Raw genomic sequence first — 24,059 nt, forward strand, 5'->3', positions numbered from 1 at the left:
AAGAAAAAATTCTTAAAAAAACATCTTGATGATTCATTTATACAATGATTTTGTTGTTATTCATTAAAATTATAATAAAAGTGAATTTTTTTCTTAATTTACTTAAAAATGAATCATAAAGATGTTTTTTTGGGAATTTTTTCTTATGAATCATCTTACAAATGAATCATCTAGTGATTTATTTATTTTGTTCGTCAAAAAAATATGTAGAAAAAAAACTTCTTACCTTCCTATCAAAAAAAATTTCTTACCGGATCTATATATATATATATATATATATATATATATATATATATATATATATATATATATATATATATATATATATATATATATATATTAGCCATTTACCCGCGCCAAGCGACGGGTGCAAATGATTTTTTTTTATAAATTACTTCTAGAGGCGATTACCTCTTTCAATCACAAATGGGTTGGTGTTTTACGTTGTTGACAGCAGGCGACGAATAGTTTATTTCGACAATTAGTTCCATTCTAGAATATTGTCATCATTTCTTTTGGTTTCGGTCTGATTCCAGACTGATTTACAGCCCTAGTTAGGTTTGCAATTAGCTTAGCCAAAATGTGGTATCTTATATAAAAAAAATTTAGAATTTACTCTTTCTTTTAAAATAATCATTAAGATTCCTTATTATTACTGTTTTTTCAAATATAAACAATACATAGTTGATGGTATTTTTTCATTACTTGTAGTTTTTTCCAATTGTTATATTTATAAATATTTTTTTCTTTAGAAATATATCTTTAATAGAAATATCTAACAAACAAAAAGATGATTAGCTAACTTTTTATATATTATTTATTTAAACTTTAACAATTTTTTTTAATTATAAACTAGGAAAAGGCTCATGCGTTGCACGGGTCATTCTTTTTGGAAAAAAATAAAGGACATAAGAATATACTAGGCGAAAATGACAAAGAATAAAGGAAAAGATGATTAGATAACTTTTTATATATTATTTATTTAAACTTAACAATTTTTTTTTTAATTATAAACTAGGAAAAGGCCCGTGCGTTGCACGGGTCATTCTTTTTGGAAAAAATAAAGGACAGAAGAATATACTAGGCGAAAATGACAAAGAATAAAGGAAAAGATGCTGAATTTAGCAACTTTTTAGAAAAACATGTGGCGGAAGTCTGAATGTTAAAAAGTTCGGGTTGATAATAGATGGAAAAAAATATCAAAATAGAAGAATGTTGGAAAATGGGAGGCTAAATTATAAATGGATTAAAGAAACGAAACATTTTTGGGAAAATGTAAAAAACATATGATAAAAGTCACAAATAAATCTTTAAAAAAAAATAAAAGGCAGAAGAATATGGCAGATGAAAATGAAAAAAAATAAAGAAAATGAGTTGAATTTAACAACTTTTTAGAAAACATGTGGTGAAAGTCTGAATGTTAAAAAGTTTTAAGCATTTTTGGGAAAATATAAAAAAAATGGGAGTAAAGTCAAAAATGAAGAATGTTATTGTTCAAACATTGTAAATTGTCAAAGTTTAGTGGCAGTAATATAAAGAATCAGTGTAAAAAAATAAAAATAAAAATTTAGTAGCAAAAATGTAAAAAAGTAAAAGTGAAGTTGCTAAATTATGAATTAGAAAAAGTTAGTGGCTAAATTATGAATTAGAAAAGGTTACTTAGTAAAAAATGTAAAGAAGTAAAAGTGAAGTGGCTAAATTATGAATTAGAAAAAGTTAGTGGCTAAATTATGAATTAGAAAATGTTACATTTCAAAATTATCAAAGTTTAGTGGCAGTAATATAAAGAATCAGTGTAAAGAAATAAAAATAAAAAATTATTAGCAAAAATGTAAAGAAGTAAAAGTGAAGCGGCTAAATTATGAATTAGAAAATGTTACTTAGCAAAAAATGTAAAGAAGTAAAAATGAAGTGGCTAAATTATGAATTAGAAAAAGTTAGTAGCTAAATTATGAATTATAAAATGTTACTGTTGAAATGCGCCATGTGCTTTAATATATATATATATATATATATATATATATATATATATATATATATATATATATATATATAATGTTTGTTCTCCAATTTTTTTTGAAAATCTTATATCCTTTGAGAATCACTTTTTCCTAATAAAAATATTATTTTTTTATCATTAATTATAATGTTTGGTAAAAAAGAAGTTAGGATGAAAAAACGGTTAAAATATATTAAAATATAAATTTTAATTTATTTTTTACCATTAAATTTTGTTGAATTCCATTTATAAAAATATCATGTTCGTATGAATAATCAAATAAATTAGAATATAAAAATCAATTTGTGAGAAACTTCAAATGGAATCATATAATCCAATATTAAAATCCATATTACATATGCTCATTATTTTAAACTCCTGATAACCCAAACAACGATTTTACATTTATAGGATCACGGCACGAATCTTGTATAACATAATTAAAATCATGTAATTAGACTTAAAATTTAACCAAATCAACAAAACTAAAATTATACATATATTAGTAAATTATTTCACAAAGTATTTTATTAATGGCAAAATCCAAATCTTCGACCATCATTCTAAGCATCTTTGGTTCAAATTCAACCTTGTATATCACTCACATACATACAAAAAGACTACTTCATATTCGCAAATCTACAAAATAGGCGTATTTTTATACCTAAGGTTATTTGCACGTGATATAAAAATGCCATAACCTCTAAAATATCAATACAGTAATGAAACTTGTTTAACTACTGACATACAAGCACAAAATACAACCAATCCACTTTTAGTGTTCATATTATCAATATACATCATTAAGAATTTGATCTTTATTAAGAACTTCAGTCTTCTACTACAAAACTACCAACATGACAAAAATTCCAATTTCCTAATGAAGTAAGATAGCTTTGGGTTATAACTTGTTGATCATCTGTGGTTAAGATCTAGAATCTTAATGGAATTGTATATCACCCATAAATTTGAATACGGTTATAGATCCTCCACCCTGAACCATTTGCTGACCTCCCAAATTCTAGTTGAAAGTAGAGGTCGTATGTTCCTACAAAGAACGAAAACTCCATCTCTGCATCAAACTTACTATAAAACCTCTGTCATCTAGACAATTATATAATACAAACTAAATTTTTTTCTATAGAAATAACCAGCAAGATAAGAACATGCTCGGCTGCAACCTGCAAAGCCATTATCAAATAACATGTTTATCGTACTTTGAAAAAGTGTACCCTTTAAATCATTATAGTCCAAAACTATCTTATTAGGACACTAAAACATTATAGTCCAAAACTTTCTCAGTTTTTCCAACTTTCCTTGGTTGTGCCATTTGTTAAAGTCACCTTTCATCATAATGCAACATACATAAGACTAACTAAAATTGTCAGAAAAATATATAAATTTATGAATTTAGATGGTCACTTATAACCTACACAAATCCAAATAAAAAGAAAGCTTAAACACTGCACGTTTTTATGATGGGATATAGTAACCTATATACCTCTCAAATGTTGTTGAACCGCAAAACATGACAAACAAACAGTATAACCAGGAAAATATCTCTCCGGAAATCAATGCCTAAAACACCAAAGTTTAGCACTCATATTAGAATCTAATGTGTAAGTTAATATCCAAATAAGATAATTGCACACACATAATCAGATACACCCACAGAGCCATACACAGTCACACACACACTCACACACTCCCTACATAACACACACACATCGCATAAATGAGAAATCAAAAGAAAACAAAAATCATGGAAATAGACCTATTGGTTAACTCTTGGTCTTCAAAGTCAGGTACAAAATCGATTGATTTTGTATGGATCTCCAACACAATAAATGTTTTTTTTTATTTCAGAAAAATAACCAAGGAAGGAATATGGGTCGTAGATGGTACCTTAGGTCCGTTCACTAGGAAATGAAGAAATAAAAATACATGTTTCTTTAACCACAAAGCATTCCTGAAACCGTATGATCTTTGGATCGATTAGCCTTTCATACTACAAACCCCAGCAACTAATCAAGAATAAAAATAAAGATGCACAAATCAAAGAGTGGTATCTCAAGTGGAATTTACCAGGAGATCGTATATGGATACACCAATGAGGCCTCGACCTCGACCTGCACCTGATAACAAAAAAAAATCGTTTTTAGCTTTCCATAACATGTTCTTCGTCCGGAGGTCGAGGAGGCAGACACCTTAGAGAAAGTCGATTCTATGGTGACTCATGGTAGCGGAAAATAGATGGTTGGGATGTAGAGAGAAATCATTGGATGTCTCCTAGCTACAAAAATCAAGATTGAGGTGAGTTTTAGGGATTGAAATCGAGATAGAGAATGAGGTTTTGGGCTCGATTGCGGCGTAAGAAATTTAAAAAAAAATCGTGAACAATAGCAAACGCATCTGCAAGCAACAGAGCAGGAGTGGTGGTTGGTTGTGGCTATCGGATTGTAGTTAGGATTTTCCAAGGAACGAATTTGGGTGGGAGGCCATGAGAGAGTATGGGAGACCAATTTTATGTTCTCACGGTGGGGAAGGAGGCAAGATTCCAAATATAGGTGCAGAGATTGGGTGGTGGAGTTCTTATGGGCGCATCTATCCTATATTGACCGCTTCAAAGGGCTTTGATCGATTCAATTGGGCGACATTGAAGTAATACTCGTTCTTTGCCTGATTCAATTTCTAGTTCGATTCGAATTTGATTTTTGTTGACCAAAAACAAATTTGCAAAGTAGGATGATGTTAAATATACTACTTTTATGGAATACCAACTTTTGACTAATTAATATTTCCTTAATTTAAGATAATTTAATTTGATTTATGCACAAAATGTATGTACTTCATGCTTTAAATTTTATACTACTTAAAGTTAAGACTTTCTTGTCTTAAAATAGCTAAATGTTTTTCATGTGTGTTTTTAATGTTTGAACTTGTGGACATCAAATTCTTGATTTATGTATATATGTATGTGTCGGAAAATACGAAAAAAGATGACAAATTATAAAAACCGGTTTATTTAGCGGTCGAACCGGTTAAACCGAAAACCGGTCATCATACTGGTTCAACTAAAAACCGGTTTTTAAAACATTTCTTAAACCCTTTTTATCCGGCTTCAAATTCCCCAGTTCAGATAGAAGCTCTGATCTACATCTGGACAGGAATGGAAACAAACCGGTCCACATGCGCAACCATCTCCACACTTCGGTGAGTTCGGTCGCAAAGGCACAATAAAAAAAAGAAGAGATTCACCGTAAATAATTATGTCCAAAATCCGAGTAAATTCAGATTCACCGTATTTAGTATTTACATTTACATGTGATACCTTCAATAAAGGTCGTACTTCCTTACTATATATTCACTAATCCCGGACTTATGCCACGGCGGCGACTGAAGTACTTCCTGATCTGATGCGGCGGCTGTAGAAGAATCCGTGCAAAGAAGTAGTGTTGAAATTATATGCTTTTAGGTTTAATCGGACTCGGCTATTGGCAATCAGTTAATCACTTTTATCAGTTGAGAGAATGTCGTCGCATCTTCTCTATCTTCAGCTGCCGTCTCTGCGTCCGACTTTACAGCGGCGGTGGCAGTTGTCTTCCGGCCGAAACCAAAACATACTGACTTGTCATTCGACGAATAAATGTGATTTGAGACCTCGTCATTCGCTATCACGAAATCATAGTTCTGATGCCTGCAAAGATAAAGTCATATTATCTTCGCCACTTGTGCTTGATCCGAATAATGGCAATTCAAGTCGTCGATGTGTAAAAGTCAGAGCAAACTTGAATTTCCCGCTAATCTCACCCTCAGATCAATGGGGAAACTGGACTGCTCTCTTTTCCATCGGCGCTATTGGTAGCTGGTAATCTCTCTCCCCTAGAATCTATACTTAATTCTTCCCAACTATCTAATTTACATAGAAAACGATCATCGTAAACTCATGAGAAGACGATACTCATTTTACCTGTAAGGTCAGAGAATACAAAGATTGGGAACATGTTAAGCGGGGCATTGGTGAGCACATTGATTGGACTTGCTGCTAGTAATTTAGGGGTTATTTCATGTGAAGCGAAGGCTTATCCAATTGTCCTCGAGTATCTGTTGCCATTAGCTGTCCCCCTATTGTTGTTTAGAGCAGATCTTTTTCGAGTTGTTAGGTCAACAGGGAAGCTCCTTTTGGCTTTCTTGATTGGATCAGGTAATATTGTAACAGATAAGTTACAATTTCACTGACTTCTAATAACTATGATAGATCCCACACTTACTTTAATCTTTGCTTTGCCCATTCATTTAGTGGCAACAACAATTGGAACAGTTGTGGCTTATTGGATGGTTCCAATGCGACCACTTTGCCAAGAAGGGTGGAAAATTGCTGCTGCTTTAATGGGTAGACATATTGGTGGAGGTAATGAACATTGTAATTAGTTTGTTAAAGAATCCTTCTATAATTATATATATATATATATATATATATATATATATATATATATATATATATATATATATATAGAACTAATGAGTTCTTTTTGTTTATGTTACTTTATAGCTGTCAATTATGTTGCCATTGCTGAAGCTCTAGAGATTTCTCCTTCAGTTTTAGCTGCTGGATTAGCTGCAGATAATGTTATTTGTGCAGTATATTTTACCACATTGTTTGCACTAGCTGCTAAAATCCCTCCCGAGAGTTCAACATCAACCACTGGTTCGTTATGATACTCTTTTCCACATTCAATCCTATTATTAATAATATATGTTGAATTGTAAATAAAGCTGGAAGTTTGACAGATGTTGAAGAAGATGTGAAATCAGAATCCAAGAGCAAACTTCCATTGCTGCAGTCTGCTACAGCCCTTGCTGTATCCTTTGGCATCTGCAAAATCGGAAGTTTTATAACAAAATATTTCGGCATTCCAGGAGGAAGCCTTCCAGCCATTACTGCTGTGGTGGTTGTTTTGGCAACAACATTCCCAAAGCAGTTTACTCACCTTGCACCTGCAGGTGAGGTTATGGCCATAATCCTAATGCAGGTGAACCTCAGTTGCAACATATTCATCTTCCCAATATTTGTAATGCATTTGTTACTAACTTTTTTATTTTTTTTTATCAGATATTTTTCACTGTGATTGGGGCAAGTGGGAACATATGGAATGTGGTGACAACAGCACCTAGTATATTTTTGTTTGCTCTTGTCCAGCTGGCAGTTCATCTAGCAGTTATTCTAGGTTTGGGAAAGGTGTTTGGTTTCGAGCTCAAGTTATTGCTGTTGGCATCAAATGCGAATGTAGGAGGCCCCACAACAGCTTGTGGAATGGCCACAGCTAAAGAGTGGACTTCCTTGATTGTTCCAGCAGTTCTTGCTGGTATTTTTGGCATTGCCATTGCTACCTTTCTGGGTGTTGCTTTTGGAAATTATGTGCTTCAATACATGTAATGTAATTATGTAAACAGCTTTCGTTTGTAACATCATCATACAAATAATGTTTTGTGCCATGTAATTTTTGTTTACTAAAATCGAGATGTTGATTTCAGAGTTCTATTTGTTAATAGTAGAATTAATAGAATAAGTCTAACCTACTTAAGGTAGCAAAATGGGCAAAATGTTTTCCGGTTTTGGCATACAGTATACACCACACCATGTATGCAATATGCCATCTGCATATTTTGATGATTAAATAAATGGTAATAATATACTTTAGTTTAATCGACTATTAAAGGTATAGATCTAGTTACATGCTTTGTAGAATAAAAGTTTCAAAGAAATATGCAATCGAGTTATACCCACAAGACGTACACGAATTGCCAAAGAGCCCTAATCTTTGGGTTGTGGAAAAGGACCTCTAAATAATGTTAAGATTGAACATGTCTCAAACCAAAATCGAGTGGAGACAATTTGAGTTAGCGGTGTTCGCGGTTCGGTTTGAAACCATGAAACCGGCCAAACCGGTGATCGGTTTGGTTTTACGGTTTGTATTTTTCTTTACGGTTTGGCTTGCGGTTTCGAACTTTTCAAACCGTATTGAATGGTTTGGCTTACGGTTTTTAAGATTTCAAACCGTATAAAAACCGGACCGGACCGTAGGATTTATATATATTAATCAATTTTTTTATATGTAATTATATTTTATTGTATTATATATTAATTTTTATATTCAAATAATAAATTTTAAAACCCACAATATTGAATTATTACAGCCCAATTATAGTTTCTTTTGTGATATGGTAATTAGTAAATGAAGCCCTTATTGATAGTCCTGAATCCTAAATCCTGATAGTCCAGTAGTCCACCTCCAGCTCCGAGCAATCGTGAATGTGATTCACTGATTTGTTTCAGACTTTCAACTTGCCCTAATCGAGTAATCGCAAATCGCAAAGACACAAAGGCTCGATTTCCACTTTCCAGTTGCCACACCACTCGTTTTCCCTCCGACTACAAGTCTACAGTTCGTTGCCTCCCCTGCAGCAGCTCCGATTCTAGCTCCGTTTGGCGTTTGCAGGTTCGAGTGTCCGACAGTCCGACTACACCTCTCGTTTCTCTATCGTTGGCTGGCTCGTTGCTCCGATAAGGTATGATGTGTTCTGAATCAACTAAACCGATTTGTTTACCATCCATCTACACCTGGTTTCTATTCATTATTCTCATTATAATTCTTTCTCAACTTGTTGCTACACTCAATCGATAATCTTATAATATTATGTGCAAGTTGGATTTCGATTTCCAATCACCTCTCCTATCATTGTGAGTTTGATTTTTTTGTAACAGAAGCAAACATCGGACGAAACAAAAGTAGAAAGGAGTTGTTGACTTTTTATTTCTTTCTAAACCTGTTGCTAACTGCTAAGAATCATCACCTCTTAATCTGATTTCAGTGAGTCCACAATTCTGAATTCTGATTGCACTTTTTTTCTTTCTGGTCCTTACATGGGTAAATATAACATCAATATTCTCATTAGTGAACCTGTGAACATCATTGATGCTGATGATGATATGGAAGAGATTGATGTAGATGATGATGTTCATGTGGAGCAAAATGGAGGTGCTACTGATAATAACCAAGGAAGGGGACGAAATCAGTCTATTGTTTGGAAACACTTCAACAAACCAGATCCAATTCCACCTGAAGGAGCACGCACCACATGTATTCACTGTAAGAAAAGCTATGTGTATGAACCAAGTCAGAATGGTACTGTTTTAATACCTTTAATAGTGCAATTTTTCTTACTAAATTAGGCAGAATTTTGACTGTTTTAATACCTTAAATAATGCAATTTTTTTTACTGTTTTAATACCTTTAATAGTGCAATTTTTTATTGTTTTAATACCTCTAATATTGCAGCTTTAATATTAGGTAGAATTTTTACTATTTTAAGACATGTAATAGTGCAGTTTTTTTAATAAATTAATTTAATGGAATCGACTAAAATGAGTCTAAAAAGCCTAAACCGTGAAACCAAACCGGAGCCAAACCGTTAGTAACGGTTTGGTTTGGTTCGGTTTTAAAATTTCAACGGTTCGTCTTTGGTTTTTGCTTGACAAAAACCGTTAGTAACGGTTTGGCTTCGGTTTGACCTAAAAACCGAAAAAACCGGACCATGAAGACATTATTTTATATTTTCGGTTTTGTTTTTGGGCCGGTTTTAATCCGTGCTGACACACGGCACCCCTGTTTATTTATTACTGGATAATTGAAATCGGAAAGCTCCAATTGACAAAACACAGGTGCCGGCAAAGAAGGAATCCACATAAACACACACAAAAATCCAAGGACAGAAAATCCTAAATTGATGAAGCAAGTGTTTCGGAAGACTCAGCTCACCATTAATGGCGTCGTCGTTGCCGTTCATGACGGCCGCTGCGTCGTCATTTCGGCTACCGTCGCTCTCTCACCACCAATATTATACTCATTCATTAACCCCACTTACAACTTCAAAATCCGAACCGAAACTGTGTTCGTTCACTTTGAGACGTTTCTCGCTCGAAACATCTCGCTTCTCACCGTCGGAAAACATACCTACACTCAATCGAAGTGTAGTGGCTAGGTCTAATTTGAGATTTCCTCTGATATCGCCTAATGACCATTGGGGCATATGGACTGCTCTCTTTGCCACCGGTGCTTTTGGTCTATGGTAATCAATTTCTCTCTTCTCATTGCTTGCTTATTGTGAATTTGAGATTAGAACGTTGACTCTGTTCATCCTTTTGATCAATTAGAAGATTGAAATTGTATTCCCTTTGTTCCTTAAGTAAACTGTCACCTAAAATCATTCACTAGTGTTTTGAGAATATAGATTCGGACTTTTAAGAGCCAACTCCTAAAATCTGAAGTTTAATGATTGGTACGGATCCATTGACTTTTTGGCTACAATAGATATGCTAGTTCTGTGGTTATCCAGATTGCTTGCAATCTTAAAGTTGTATAGGCTGTAATCAATCGAATTTGTTTCCTTTTTTGAATTTCATGATTTTGCTAATTAAGTGTAAGTGGATTTTGGGGTGTTTGAATATCCAATTAAAGGTCAGAGAGAACCAAGATTGGGGGGATGATTAGTGCTGCACTTGTGAGCATCTTGTTGGGGCTCGCAGCCAGTAACATGGGTATAATTCCTCATGAAGCACAAGCTTACTCTATTGTGATGGAATTCATTCTACCTTTGACAATCCCTTTGATGCTGTTCAGAGCTGATATGCGAAATGTGATAAAATCAACTGGGAAGCTCCTCTTGGCCTTTTTGATTGGATCAGGTCATATTTGTTATACAAACAGTTATCAGTTTAAGCATATACTTTAATAGATGCTTGTTTGAAAATATCATTTTTGTAAAACTAAGAAAAACTGACATTTTATTTATTATAATGTGGCAGTTGCAACCACATTTGGAACACTAGTAGCATTCTTGATTGTTCCTATGCGATCACTAGGTCAAGATAGTTGGAAGATTGCTTCTGCTCTCATGGCCAGTTATATAGGAGGAGGTAATTATTATTAATGATATTGCTAACCAAAGATGTTGTAATTTTCATTTACTACATTTTTAACCTAAAACTATGTGTTTTTGTGCCTATTTTGTAGCTATAAACTATGTTGCGGTTTCAGATGCACTTGGAGTTTCTCCATCTGTTGTTGCAGCAGGTGTAGCTGCAGACAATGTTATATGTGCGATTTACTTCATGGTGTTGTTTGCATTAGGCTCTAAAATTCCTTCAGAGGCTTTACCACCAACCAAAGGTGAGGTTAAAATAAATAACCTCATTTTTTTTTCATTTGCCACCTCCCTTTATTTGAATGTCTATCTATGCACCTTTAACTGATGTCAAATGGCAGATCCGACAAATAATTTGGAAGGCAATGTGGCCACAATACAAACAGCTACTGCACTTGCTGTTTCTTTTGCAATCTGCAAAGTCTCAACACATATCATTCAAGTTTTAAAATTGCCAGGTGGCACGCTTCCAGCAATTACTGCAACTGTTGTGATTTTGGCAACTTTACTTCCAAGACAAATTGGTTACCTGGCACCTGCTGGTGATGTTGTTGCTGCAATTTCGATTCAGGTATTTCAAGATTATCTTAACCAATATTAAGGTTTTACTAAGTTGATAACTTAACTAGTATGATATGATGATATAGGTATTTTTTGCTGTATTGGGTGCGAGTGGGAGCATATGGAATGTTATCATGGTTGCTCCAAGTGTGTTTGTGTTTGCCTTTATTCAAGTCACAGTGCATCTTATTGTGATTCTTGGATTGGGAAAGTTACTCAGATTAGACCTAAAGTTACTACTTTTAGCATCAAATGCTAACATTGGAGGTCCTACAACAGCATCTGGGATGGCAACAGCCAAAGGTTGGGGCTCTTTGGTAATTCCTGGAATTCTTGTGGGTATATTTGGAATTTCAACCGCAACATACCTTGCATATTTCTTTGGAACTTTTGTTCTCAAAAGCGTGTCAGGGTTTATGTAACATTTTGGCTATCAACTGTTGGTGATTTGTTCGAGGTGACTAAACATCTAGAAATTTCACAGAGTATTATTATCAAACAAGTGGAGGGCTTTCACATAGGATTATCATCAAATAAGTGGTGTGCTTCAGAAGTCTTGTAAATTAAAACATACAGAACTGCTATACCTCTGATATTAGTCAAATATTCTAGAAAGGGTATTTTGGGTATTTCTGCTATTTAGTTTGTTACAACAGTGGCTTATAAAAGGTAGAGGGAATAAGTGTAGCACCATCTTATCTTTTTGTGAAATCTGGGAATCATACCATTGGGAGAGGCTAGGCTCTTAAACCACTAAATCATTAGGGTTACAGTTTGTTTATTTGGTATTTTGAGTGTTTCAATCAATACAAGATGCTTTTGAATTCATTTTCTTGTTTTTGATTTTATATTAAAAGTGAGTTCATAGCAAATTGGTATTAGACTAATGGCCTAATGGCCATAGATACTATGGCTCAAAAGGGTGGAAATAGTAGGAGAAAATGTGGAAACAATAGGAGAAGGAATGAAAGAAATACATTCTGTCATGGCAGAGATACAACTCAATGCACAAATGTCTCACCTGATGGAGATATCAACAAGGACGGTGATGAAGTATAAACATAAGTTTTAAGTGTTTAAAAGATAATATATATGAGAAAATTGAATATATATTACAGCTCCACCTAAGCTTAGGTACTAAACATCATTAAAATACATTGTTCTATTTTACTATATAAAGATTGCGGTTAAGGGATTCACGATTAACACTTGATGATGTAGATTCAAGATAGACGAAATAGTTTCGATAAGGAAGCAAAAATATTGATTATCTTCGACCTTCGTGACAGTGGAAAAAAGTAATGTTTACTGGGATGAAGTAATAAACAAGAATTGAGGAAAGAAAACATGAATGGTAAAACGATAACGGAGGAAAGAAATGTTATCGAGGATGATATATTTACCAAGGGAAAACCAAATCGGGTATATTTAGTAAGTTAAAACGATATATTTTAGAAGTTTAGTACCTAAGCTAAGATGTGGCTGTAAACTATATTTCCTATCCGCTATATATATATATATATATATATATATATATATATATATATATATATATATATATATATATATATATATATATATATATAGAATCTGGTGATGACTCATTTTAAAGTGAGGACTCGTGAGGACACTTTAAAAAAATTGAAAAAAATCTAAAAAAAATACAAATCATAAAATCGAGCATAGATCTATATCCGAGAGAAAAAAAATTGGAAAAAAAAAGTTGGATCATTAAAATTGAATAATGGATAATAATGATGCATAATAAAAAATTAAAATTGAATCATAGATCAATTTTAATGATGCAATTTTTTTTCCCAATTTTTTCCCTCGGACATAGATCTATGCTCGATTTTACGATTTATATATATATATATATATATATATATATATATATATATATATATATATATATATATATATTACATTTTTTTTCAATTTTTTAAGGTGTCCTCACGAGTCCTCACTTTAAAATGAGTCCTAACAGGAACCTGACGCTATATATACTGATTTGGTTATGTGTTAGGGATTTAAATATGATATATACTGAAATATCATATTTTTACGCTTTCGAGCTTGTGAGAAGTATTGGGTATTATTGAGAATTTTACACATATCTTAACGTAACTTTTCTGATCTTAATTAAGAGTTTGCTTAAATAGACAGTAAAAAGTTAGGGTTAACTGAAGAACTTGTTTTGGTTAATTTAACTAGGTAAAAGAGATTATACTAGAGCTTGTTAGTTTTTATCAATATCAGCTTAGATAGAACATATTATGAATAACAAGATCTGGGTTGATTGCATGATTAGGAAAGTTGCAGCATAACTGAATTCGTTTAATTATTGATCTCATTTACTTAACTTTACTGCAATTTTTAGTTTTAGTTTTAAATAAAAAATCTCCCTTTTTATATTTTCTGTTTTGACTAGTATGTGCTTTATGCAAAGAGGCATTGACCATTAAGCTATGTCCCAGAGGATTCGACTCTGCTGCCCTGTGCTATCCGTTAGTGCATTCAAGCAGTGAAAATATTATTTGCTAAAACTGTGTGTGACAACGGTTTAACATCGATACGAAAGTGGGGATATCAAAAACGTCAAAAATGGAGCTCGTATGTAGAAGATACAAACGAAACTTGGGCGCTACTCTTGAGGCATGATGCGCCCAGTAAAAGGCGGCACGCCCTATGTCCAACCTTCTATAAGTAGCGAGACATGCCTCCTTCTTTTCTTGATCATTCCATTCTCGAGTTTCTTTCTCTAGAAAATTCTTTCTCTCTCTAGAATTCTAGCTTTTTGAGTCTTGAGGTGTTCATAACGAAGTGTTGCGACATTGGAAAGTCTGACAAAAAGAAGTATTGAGTGTCAAAGTTTTGTCCATGATTTTCCAAGTTTTTCACTAAAGAACCTATAAGTTGAGTTATACTTATCATACTTTAAGTGTAATTTATATTTATGTTCGTAGTAGTTATTATAAACTTATAAATAAGATTTATCAGTAATATCAGTCGATCTACTTACAGGAGTAATGTCTAGGCTAGATTCGTGAGGTGTTTAAAGTGGATTTTCCAAACATTGTATCTCTATATACCAAACAGATCTTACCTCCGATATGATCTCACCTGGTTGTTCCTTAACAACTATAAGTCAATATTCTTTTGGGATTATTGATAAATCTAAAATATTATAATTATAGTTTTGAAAAATATAAAATGACGACTAAGACATAGTAATACTTGTTTATAGGTTATTTAAAAGGGAAAGCAAAAGTATTTGTCAAAGATCTAACTTTTCCACAGACCATCCACTTTTAATAAGTGAGTGCATAGTTACTTTCAGTTTAGACATAGATACAAAGTATTTTAAATGCTTAATGTAACGCCCGCAGATCCGGGCTAGCCATTTTAGAGATAATGAGCATCAAAAATGAGTTTTCGTCGAAAGATTAATTGGAAGTAGTAATCTTAACCAAGTGGTAGCATATGTTGCAAGGATTCCGTACATATAAAGAACGCTGAAATCCGAGTTATAACGAAGAAGTTATGGCCCGTCGAAGTTTCGCGACGGAACCGGCGCGACACCGGGAAGCGTAAATGGTGAATTTACGATAGAGAGATTTATAGCCTTAGCGGTCTAAACGAAAGTGGTAGAATACGTTAAACCGAGAGCATCCATAAAAAGAACGCCCAAATCTGACTTCGTATGAGGAAGTTATGATTTTTCGAAGTTCCGGCCTAGCAGTGTACAGCCCGGAGTTCGAATATTAGATCGAGCGGTTTTTAGCCGACACAACCTAAACGAGAATCGAAAATCTCGTTAATAGTAGCGTAGCGATAAAAAGACAGACGAAAACGGACGTCGGATGAAGGAGTTATGAGATTTTAACGGACCAATCCTGTCCCGGCCGGTTAATAATATAACTTTTAAAATAAAGTCAAAATTAGCCGACAGAGTCTAAACGAAAGTTGTAGAGTACGTTCCCGCCTACGCGTGGATATAAAGAACGTCGAAAACGGAGCTCGTATGCGGAAGATATGAATTTTTGAAGTTTGGACTCGAAAATGCGAGATCTGATGCGAATAGTGATGATGTGGCAGCGTCACAGTCGTCCGATGATGGTCTCAGAAGTCGTTCGGATTGCGACACGTCGCCCCTCGCTACACCCCGCGTCCGAGGCCAAGTACACCCAGCGTACTTCGGTTCTTATCCATTCCGAGTGCGAGACAGCTGGATGCGAGCTGGACCCTTATCCGAACTACGCCCAGCATAGTGCTGCTGAATGCGCAACGTAGTCCGAAGGTGCTGGCCCTATAAAAGGGTGCGAAGAGTTCCGAGGAAAATGCACCAAATCTCTTTCTCTCTCTAAATACTTTCTCTCTTTAAGGGTTCTAACCCCCCCTAAAGCCTAGGTGAACCCCTTAGCACCCGAAGGAAGCCTCGAGGCTCTCGGAGTCCCGAGAAAAAGGGTCTTTCGGTTCGGAAACGCTGCTCCGAGCAAAGCCCGGTTTTTAAGAAAACCCGATGTAAGTGAGCTACGCCTACACAATACAGGATCAAATAGACTGTCGAATAAAAGACTCTACCCTAGGACCACAACCAGACAAGGAACATGAAATAAGGCCCGATCAATCATTCCAAGGCTATATGATCCTAACCGTATACAATTTTTAAAGCATACACTTAGCAATCACTGATACCAATACATATTCCCAATCATAGCATCCAATCTTTCCTAGGCTACAAGGCATCACATATCAGGACAATATATCATGCAATTCCTGAAAGTATCCCTAGCTTTATCTTAGCATGCAAACATTCATATCATATAACATATCAACATGTATGGGTATTCTGGGAATCACTTACTTGAGCTCGTTCGATTGCATGCACCAAACCCCTTTTCTTTTCTTAGAAAATCCTTTAATAAAAGCCTTTTTTATTTTATAAAAATTTACCAAACCCTCAGTTTGAGTTCAGACACACCCAAGAGTATGCCTGAATCCCTCAAAGCAAGCCTCTGATACCAACTTGTAATGTCCCAAAAATTATGAGGTAAAAATTTCATTTTTAATTCAACCCAAACATCATTTTTCCAAACATTCAAAGTATATCATAATAAACAGTTATCAGAGTAAAATTCCAAAATCATCAAATTGTGGAAAAACAGGTGGATGCACTGCGATAAAGTCAAGCCCTTCCTTTTTGAACCGAAAGTACCTGAAACCATAAATATGAAACCGTAAGCACAAATCTTAGTGAGTTCCCCAAAGTACCACTTACCATACATAAGGAAGTGAAGTTATGGGCCAAATCATAGTCTTACAATCATTTCCTACCATGGGCCAAATCATGGTCTTTCTTTGCAATGTCGAGGGCCAAATCCAGGTCTTACATAAAAGTGTCAATGGCCAGATCCTGGTCTTTCATACAATTGCCAGGGGCCAGATCATGGTCTTCCATGCAAGTATCACAGAGACAATTATCATTCTACATAATAAAGTAATTGGTCGGCATTGGTGCCTTCGACCCATGAATCTAGTAAAGAGACTCACCTCACAGTCTGAAAGAATAGTTGCACCGATCACTGCTCTAAAAGCTATATCTACCGGCTACCTATACAATTAACAGGATACCAAATCTCAAACTATAAATCAAATTACCAAAAATTCCCTTAGGTCAAACTTGGTCAACCCTGGTCAAAGTCAAAGTCAACAGTCAAGGTCCAAAAGTCAATATTTCTCCCCAACGGAGTATGCCCAACGTACTCTGATGTTGACCAAAAGCAGGGCACTGACCGCGTACGCGCATCATACCACCAGGTACGCCTAGCTTACGCAGCCCAATCCCAAAACTCCATTAAGAGCTTATTCCATTAAGCCCTTATGTCGAAAACTCAGATCCAAGCCCAAAATGATGTCCTAAGTCATAAAGTTTGCAACTTTATGGCTTTGTATGGCTATAAAGTGCTTAATGTCCAAAACCCTAAGTTCTTAACCCAATAAGACACCACAACTCTTGTATGGAAGTGATAGAAGGGCCAAGATCACATTTTTATGGTTTATACTAGCTCTATAATGGATAAAGTTTCCAACTTTATCCATTAGAATGGTCCCACCAAACAAGATCTAGTCTTTAAGTCACAAAGGGACCCAAAAGTGCATCTTCTTCAACTTAATCCATTAAGTACAAGTCTCCAACCTTCAGATCTGGATCAAAATGATGTTTAGATGGATAAAGTTTCCAACTTTATCCATAACAAGGTCACAAACTTTCAAGATCTAAACTTTATGCATTTAAAGTGACCAAAAGCTCATAACACCCAAAACTAGCTAGATCTAATAATTTTATCTTCAAGATTCAAACTTTATACCTCTAGAAGAAAGATCAAGGTGAACAAAGTCTGGATCTACAAGCTCCAATGCAACCAACACTTCTTCAGTGAGTTCCTTCTTCTCCAAGATGCACCAAGAACACTCCAAAGCACTTAAAAACAATTTTTTTCTCACAAGGCTCAATCTAGGGTTAGGGTTACAAGAGAGGGTGTTGGAGAGGTGGAGGCTGAGAATGGAATGAGTTTGGGGGAGTTAAGGGGCTTAAATAGCGCTCAAACCACGAAAATAGGGTTTGGGCACTGGTCACGTACGCCCAGCGTACTCAAATTATGCCCAGCATACTAGGGACGCCCTAGTACGCCCAACATACACGTTGAGTACACCCAACGTATGCGGCTCAACCCCAAAATCGCCCTAACTTCAAACGGTCATAACTTCTTCGTTCCAACTCCGTTTTCGACGGTCTTTATATCCAAGGAAAGGTATTGAAGAGCTCTACAATATTATCTAAATATATTGGACAAATAATTCTCGCAAAAAATCCATATTTCATGCAAGAACCCAACCTATGACTTTTCCCGTTTTACCCTTTGACTCCAAAACACAATTCAAGGGTTTAGATCTCATAACCATCATTACCTCTTTCCAAAAGGTATAAACATCACCTCCTTAAGGCCCAAAGTATTTACACAATCGACTTCCAACCCACGGTCCTGAATCACAGAATGATCCTGAACAAGGTGTTACAAGTTGTAACCTATAAAACCCATCAGTTTTTTATTTGGACGGATTCCACTCATCTTGGTAGTGGTCAGAGGAAGGATTTTGATGCATTGGTGTGGACAATTTTCTAGGTTATTTGGAAGTTTAGGAACTCCACGGTTTTTGAAACGGGTGATATTAGGAAATCCTTTATTTTTGAAGAGATTATTGATAGGTTGTTTTTTTAGATTTCTAATAGATGTAGCAAAACTAGTTTCTCTTGGGTTAGTTGGTTACATAACCAAGTGTTAGCTTCATCTATGTTGTAATTGGTTTGACTTTGTTGCTAGCTTTTCACTAACGTTATAATATATCTTTGTCGTTCAAAAAAAAATCTTTCTAAAACAAATATGGTTTATTATAAAAATACTTTTTGTGTGTTAAACACGAACTTTGCAAGTTTTTTATCCTTTTATCCTTGTTATATGATATAATAGGTTTATAGTTTACCATAAAATAAGACTCGCATAAAACATTTAAGTTCACAATCCTTACGTTTGTACCCCAACTATATTTTTATGAATCTTTTCCATATTGTACGTATTTGTGTAGAATAAACATTTTATACACGGAAAATATTTAATTAAATATTGTATGTATATTTTTTAAATGCTATTTCTTTATATACAATTTTTTTTGTATATTTATCTGGTTTAAAATGTAAAAATACATTTTTAAAAGTATAAGTATTTTTTCAAATATATATATATATATATATATATATATATAAACCATGATAAAAAAATTTATTTTTATAAAACACTTCCAAAAAACCATAAGATATAAACCATTGTTTTCAAATCAAATCCATAGAATCAAAGTATTAAAAATCTCTCAAAACATAAATCAGCAGGAGGATGTGTACGATCACGCCTTTGTCTTGCCTTAATCATTTGATGTACCTGAAACCATTGAAATCAACAACTGTAAGACAAGGCTTAATGAGTTCCCCTAAAATACCCCACATAACCATACATAAACAATACATGCACACCAGGCCCACAATATAAAATTGGATTGCCCCTTGGCCCATAGTCTCCCGACTGGATTGCCCCTGGCCCACAGTTTCTCAACTGGATTGCCTCTGGCCCACAGTCTCCAGATGGATTGCCTCTAGGTCCACAGTCTCCCAACTGGATTACCCCTGGTTTGTTGGCCTACAACACAAAGTCATATCACTTCAACCCAACCGCACTAAGTCGACATATGCAACAGATAAACAATAACCAACAAGTACAGGTAATCATACAGATCTATCAATCTAACATATCACTACAACATAGTAACATCATATACATAAGGATACATAACACAATCTATTGGGCCGACATTGGTGCCTTCGAACCACGAGTACAATGAGGAAAACTCACCTCAACCTTGAAGATAAGATAAACCACCCACTCGAGCTGACGATATAAAGCATACTCTTGCTAAACATATCCATAATGAAACCTTAGTTAACAATCAAGGAAACGAGTGGCCCAAAAAAGGTCTATGCTTACAATTAAACCTCCTTTGGGCAAAAGTGTAACATCCCGTTTCGGGTCATTTCTTAATTCAGGTTTGCGAACTGAAATTTGATCATGGAAAGGCTTTGGGCTTCGGGAAAGGGAAAGTTTAGACCTTTTTTAAGGTTGATAATGTTGGTTGTGAGACCTAATCCCTTGAATCGTGTGCTAGAACTGAGTGGTAGAATGGGAAAAGTTATAGGTCGGGTTGCTTGTGATGGTTATGGTTTTAGTTTGGTATGTTATAAGACAAAAGTAACTAGATATGATTGTGGGTATCTTCAATACCTTTCCGTGCATATAAAGAACGCCGAAAACGGAGTTGAAACGAAGAAGTTATGGTTGTTTGAAGTTGAAGTGGAAATTGGGGACTTTTGAATTATGCATGGCGTAACAAAAACTTACGCAGGGCATAACGAGGGTTTAATGAATTATGCAGAGCATAATTTATGTTACACAAGGCGTAATCTGGGCAGATCAAAACCCTAATTTTTTGGTTTTGAGCCATATTTAAGGGCTCTAACTTATAGGAAACCCTCTCATTACCAGCCTGCATCACCTAAGATCATTCATTGAGAAACCCTAGCCTCCTCTCACTTGTTTTTGAGTCGTGTCATCATTTATGAGCTTATTTCTTCATGGGAATGTTGAATCTTGAAGAGCAAGGTGGTGGAAAAGTGTATAGAAGAAGAGTTCATGTATAGATCCAGCAAGATTACATAATTCTTGGACCATTGTGAGTAAAAAGCTTCAAACTTGCTCATTGGTTTCATAGATCTAGCTATTTGTCATATTTGCCACTTTTTGGTCATTTTAGTGCATAAAGTTTAGATCTTGAAAGTTTATGACCTTGTTATGGATAAAGTTGGAAACTTTATCCATCTAAACATCATAATGATTAAGATATGAAGGTTGGAGACCCATACTTAATGGACTAAGATGAGAAAGATGCATTTTTGTCCCTTTGAGACATAAAGACTAGATCTTGGTTGTTTGGACCATCCCAATAGATAAAGTTGGAAACTTTATCCATTATGGAGCTAGTAGGAATCAGATCTGAGCTTTAAGTGAATAGTCTTGATGTATTAAGTGCTTAAAATAAAGTTTGGCAAGGGACGTCGTATGCGAGGCGTAATCTGGGCTACGCCCAACGTAGCCTAGTTCTTGCCCGTTTTATGGATATAACTTTATGCCTTGAATAGAGTAAGATGTACGCTGCACGTAAGTCAACGAAAGGTTGATCGTTGACTTTTTGACCAGTTTGACCTTTGGTCAACTGTGAGGGGTTGAGGACATGGAAGGGCAAAATGGACTTTTTTCCAAATGGGAATTAACATTGGCTTTTGTACCTATTAAGTTGGATATTACCTTAACTGCTAATCAGGGTTTGGTTTTTGGATATGTTTAGTGGGAAAGAGCATATCATCAGCAGCTCGTGTGTGAGATCTATCCATTATCGATCGAGGTGAGTCTCCTTACTGTACTCGTGGGTCGAAGGCACCAATGCCAGCCCACTGGATTATGTTATGTAGAAAGACCAGGGGGTGGCCCCTGACAATTGCATGAAAGACCTGGATGTGGCTCCTAGCAAATTGTATGAAAGACCTGGATATGGCTCCCGACATATTGTATGCAAGACCAGGGTCTGGACCATGACAGTTATATGTAGTATGTTATTTGTCTTTGTGATACTTGCATGGAAGGCCAGGAGGTGACTCTTGGCACTTGTTGTAAGACCTGGGTTTTGGCCCCCGACTTGGCAAGGAAAGACCATAATAAGGCTCATGGCATAACAGTAATTGTAAGACTATGGTCGGCACATAGCAATGTAACGACCCAATTTTCGAGTCCAAAAGTTTCTTTTTGATTAACTGACTCATAGAAACATTCATAAGAAAATACTGTGAAAACACATCATCTCATAAAACAAAGCATCATGTCTGAAAACCCAAGTCATAAAGTAATACATATCAGAGTACAATCCCAGAAAGCTCCATGCGGAAATCATGTGTGTGTGTGTGATGCGATGCTACGCCGCCGGCTCCTTCCCCTTAGACGAAGAGGTACCTGAAACCAAAACCGAAACCGTAAGCACAAAGCTTAGTGAGTTCCCCCATCATACCACATACCATACAATATCCTCGGTATCTTTCAACCGGTAATCATCGTCGGTATCTTTCAACCGGTAACCATCATCGGTATCTTTCAACCGGTAATCATCATCGGTATCTTTCAACCGGTAACTGTCATCGGTATCTTTCAACCGGTAACTGGGGACTATTCCACCCCCTACCACTAGCATACAGCAACAAGATATAAACATACAATCAGGCATATCCGGGTACTGACCTACCCTTTGGTCCTAAGGACCGCTATCAGGGAAACCAATCCCTATCATACACGTAACATGTCATACAAATAAAACTCATGACCAAAGCATGTAACCAGACCAAGATAATTATCACAAAGACAATCACCTTCTAAATACTCCTCTTTGGTGGGCCGGCATTGTGGCTTTAGACCCACCCCTACTGGAAGGTAACTCACCTCGTACGAGGAGCTGCTGATAAGCTGTGCGGGAAACCTCCGTCCGCTGCTGTTCCGGAAATCCTCCGGCTACAATCCCCACAAATCACTCAGTTAGAAACTTATATCTACTCTTAGGGTAAAATGACCATTTTACCCCTAACCAAGTCCAAGTCAAAGTCAACTTCCAGTTGACCCGACTCGCCGAGTTGGGCCGTCAACTCGTCGAGTCCCTCCCCTTTACTTGACCTTATCCACGACTCGACTCGTCGAGTTTGGCAATGACTCGACGAGTTCCCCTTCCTTACGAACATCAATGAACCTTCATCCGACTCGCCGAGTCGGATGAACACTCGCCGAGTTCACCTTCAACTGATGAACAAGTCCTGACCTTGACTCGCCGAGTTGTATAAACAACTCTTCGAGTTCATCTTCAAACATAAGGAGATTGCCTTGGACTCGCCGAGTATGTATCACTCATCAAGTCCCATGAACTCCATGTCTAAAATTAAGTCCAATGCGTTGGGTCACTCTTTCTGTCCTGCTACAACCCTTCTAACACCCAACTGAGTCCTTTTGACCCTCAACATATATGGGACTCAAAGCCTTGGACTCGCCGAGTCGATAACATCCACACCCTAAATCCTCAATTTTTGATGTACAACACTTGACCAAATGATAGATCCAACCCCCTAAGCTCGATCTAGCACGTAAAGTTACGAACTTTATGTGCATGCATGGGACTTTTGAGCCAAAAAGGCTCTAAAATGGCTCTTATGTTGCATGGGGCCTTCCTTGAGTGCAAAAGCAACCCAAATCTGCCTTGTGACCCCTCCCAAGACTTAGATCCGAAGTCTTGACCCCCAACCATGTTTGCAATCATGGTTGGCTACCTCATATGGCTTAAAAAGCCCTAAAGCTTCCCCAGAAAGGGATTCTAACAAACAAGCAAGCAAGGTACATACTTTATACCTTTCAAAGACTGCAAATGATGAACCAAACTCGAATCCTTCAGTATCCTCTTGATCCTTCTATGCTATTCCTTCTTCCTTGAGGTCAAAACCCACAAAAATCACTCAAAAGCCTTAGATCTTGCACCAAAACACTTAGGGTTTGCTATGGAGGGTTTCTGGGAGCATAAAGGGGCGATGGAGGCTGCATAAGGTTGTTTAAATAAGGTACAAACCCTCAGATTAGGGTTTTGTCCAGTCAGAGCCTACTCGTCGATTCCGGGACCCGACTCGACGAGTCCATCACTTAAATCCCGCGTCTCATCCCGCTTCTACTCGGCGAGTTGGGCCTTCAACTCGCCGAGTCCCAGGCCAAAAATGCAAAATCACTGAAATAAAATACATACCAAGAACCAGGTGCTACAAGCAATCTCT

The 24,059-nt window shown here is 35.9% G+C and overlaps 2 protein-coding genes across 3 annotated transcripts; both read left to right on the forward strand.

Moving 5' to 3' along the window:
* The first annotated feature begins 5,175 nt into the window (after window positions 1-5,175).
* On the forward strand, window positions 5,176-7,535 carry LOC145161626 (uncharacterized). Of its 2 annotated transcripts, none has more exons than XM_079081184.1 (6): window positions 5,176-5,867; window positions 5,977-6,203; window positions 6,300-6,410; window positions 6,552-6,707; window positions 6,791-7,032; window positions 7,113-7,535. In XM_079081184.1, the coding sequence occupies exons 1-6, from the start codon at window positions 5,530-5,532 to the stop codon at window positions 7,434-7,436; spliced, it is 1,398 nt and encodes a 465-aa protein (XP_078937310.1). In that variant the 5' UTR covers window positions 5,176-5,529; the 3' UTR covers window positions 7,437-7,535. The 2 variants fall into 2 exon arrangements, with proteins under 2 accessions (XP_078937310.1, XP_078937311.1); XM_079081185.1 differs by having other exon boundaries at window positions 5,761-5,867; window positions 5,982-6,203.
* A 2,156-nt stretch (window positions 7,536-9,691) lies between these two features.
* On the forward strand, window positions 9,692-12,373 carry LOC145161627 (uncharacterized). Its single transcript, XM_079081186.1, has 6 exons — window positions 9,692-10,129; window positions 10,519-10,745; window positions 10,866-10,976; window positions 11,074-11,229; window positions 11,326-11,555; window positions 11,632-12,373. Exons 1-6 carry the CDS (start codon window positions 9,825-9,827, stop codon window positions 11,965-11,967), a joined length of 1,365 nt encoding a protein of 454 aa, XP_078937312.1. The 5' UTR covers window positions 9,692-9,824; the 3' UTR covers window positions 11,968-12,373.
* The last annotated feature ends 11,686 nt before the right edge of the window (window positions 12,374-24,059 follow it).

The sequence above is a fragment of the Lactuca virosa genome, chromosome 2 (genome assembly GCF_052849685.1).
Source record: "Lactuca virosa cultivar CGN04683 chromosome 2, Lactuca_virosa_CGN04683_v6, whole genome shotgun sequence".
Taxonomy (NCBI): domain Eukaryota; kingdom Viridiplantae; phylum Streptophyta; class Magnoliopsida; order Asterales; family Asteraceae; genus Lactuca; species Lactuca virosa.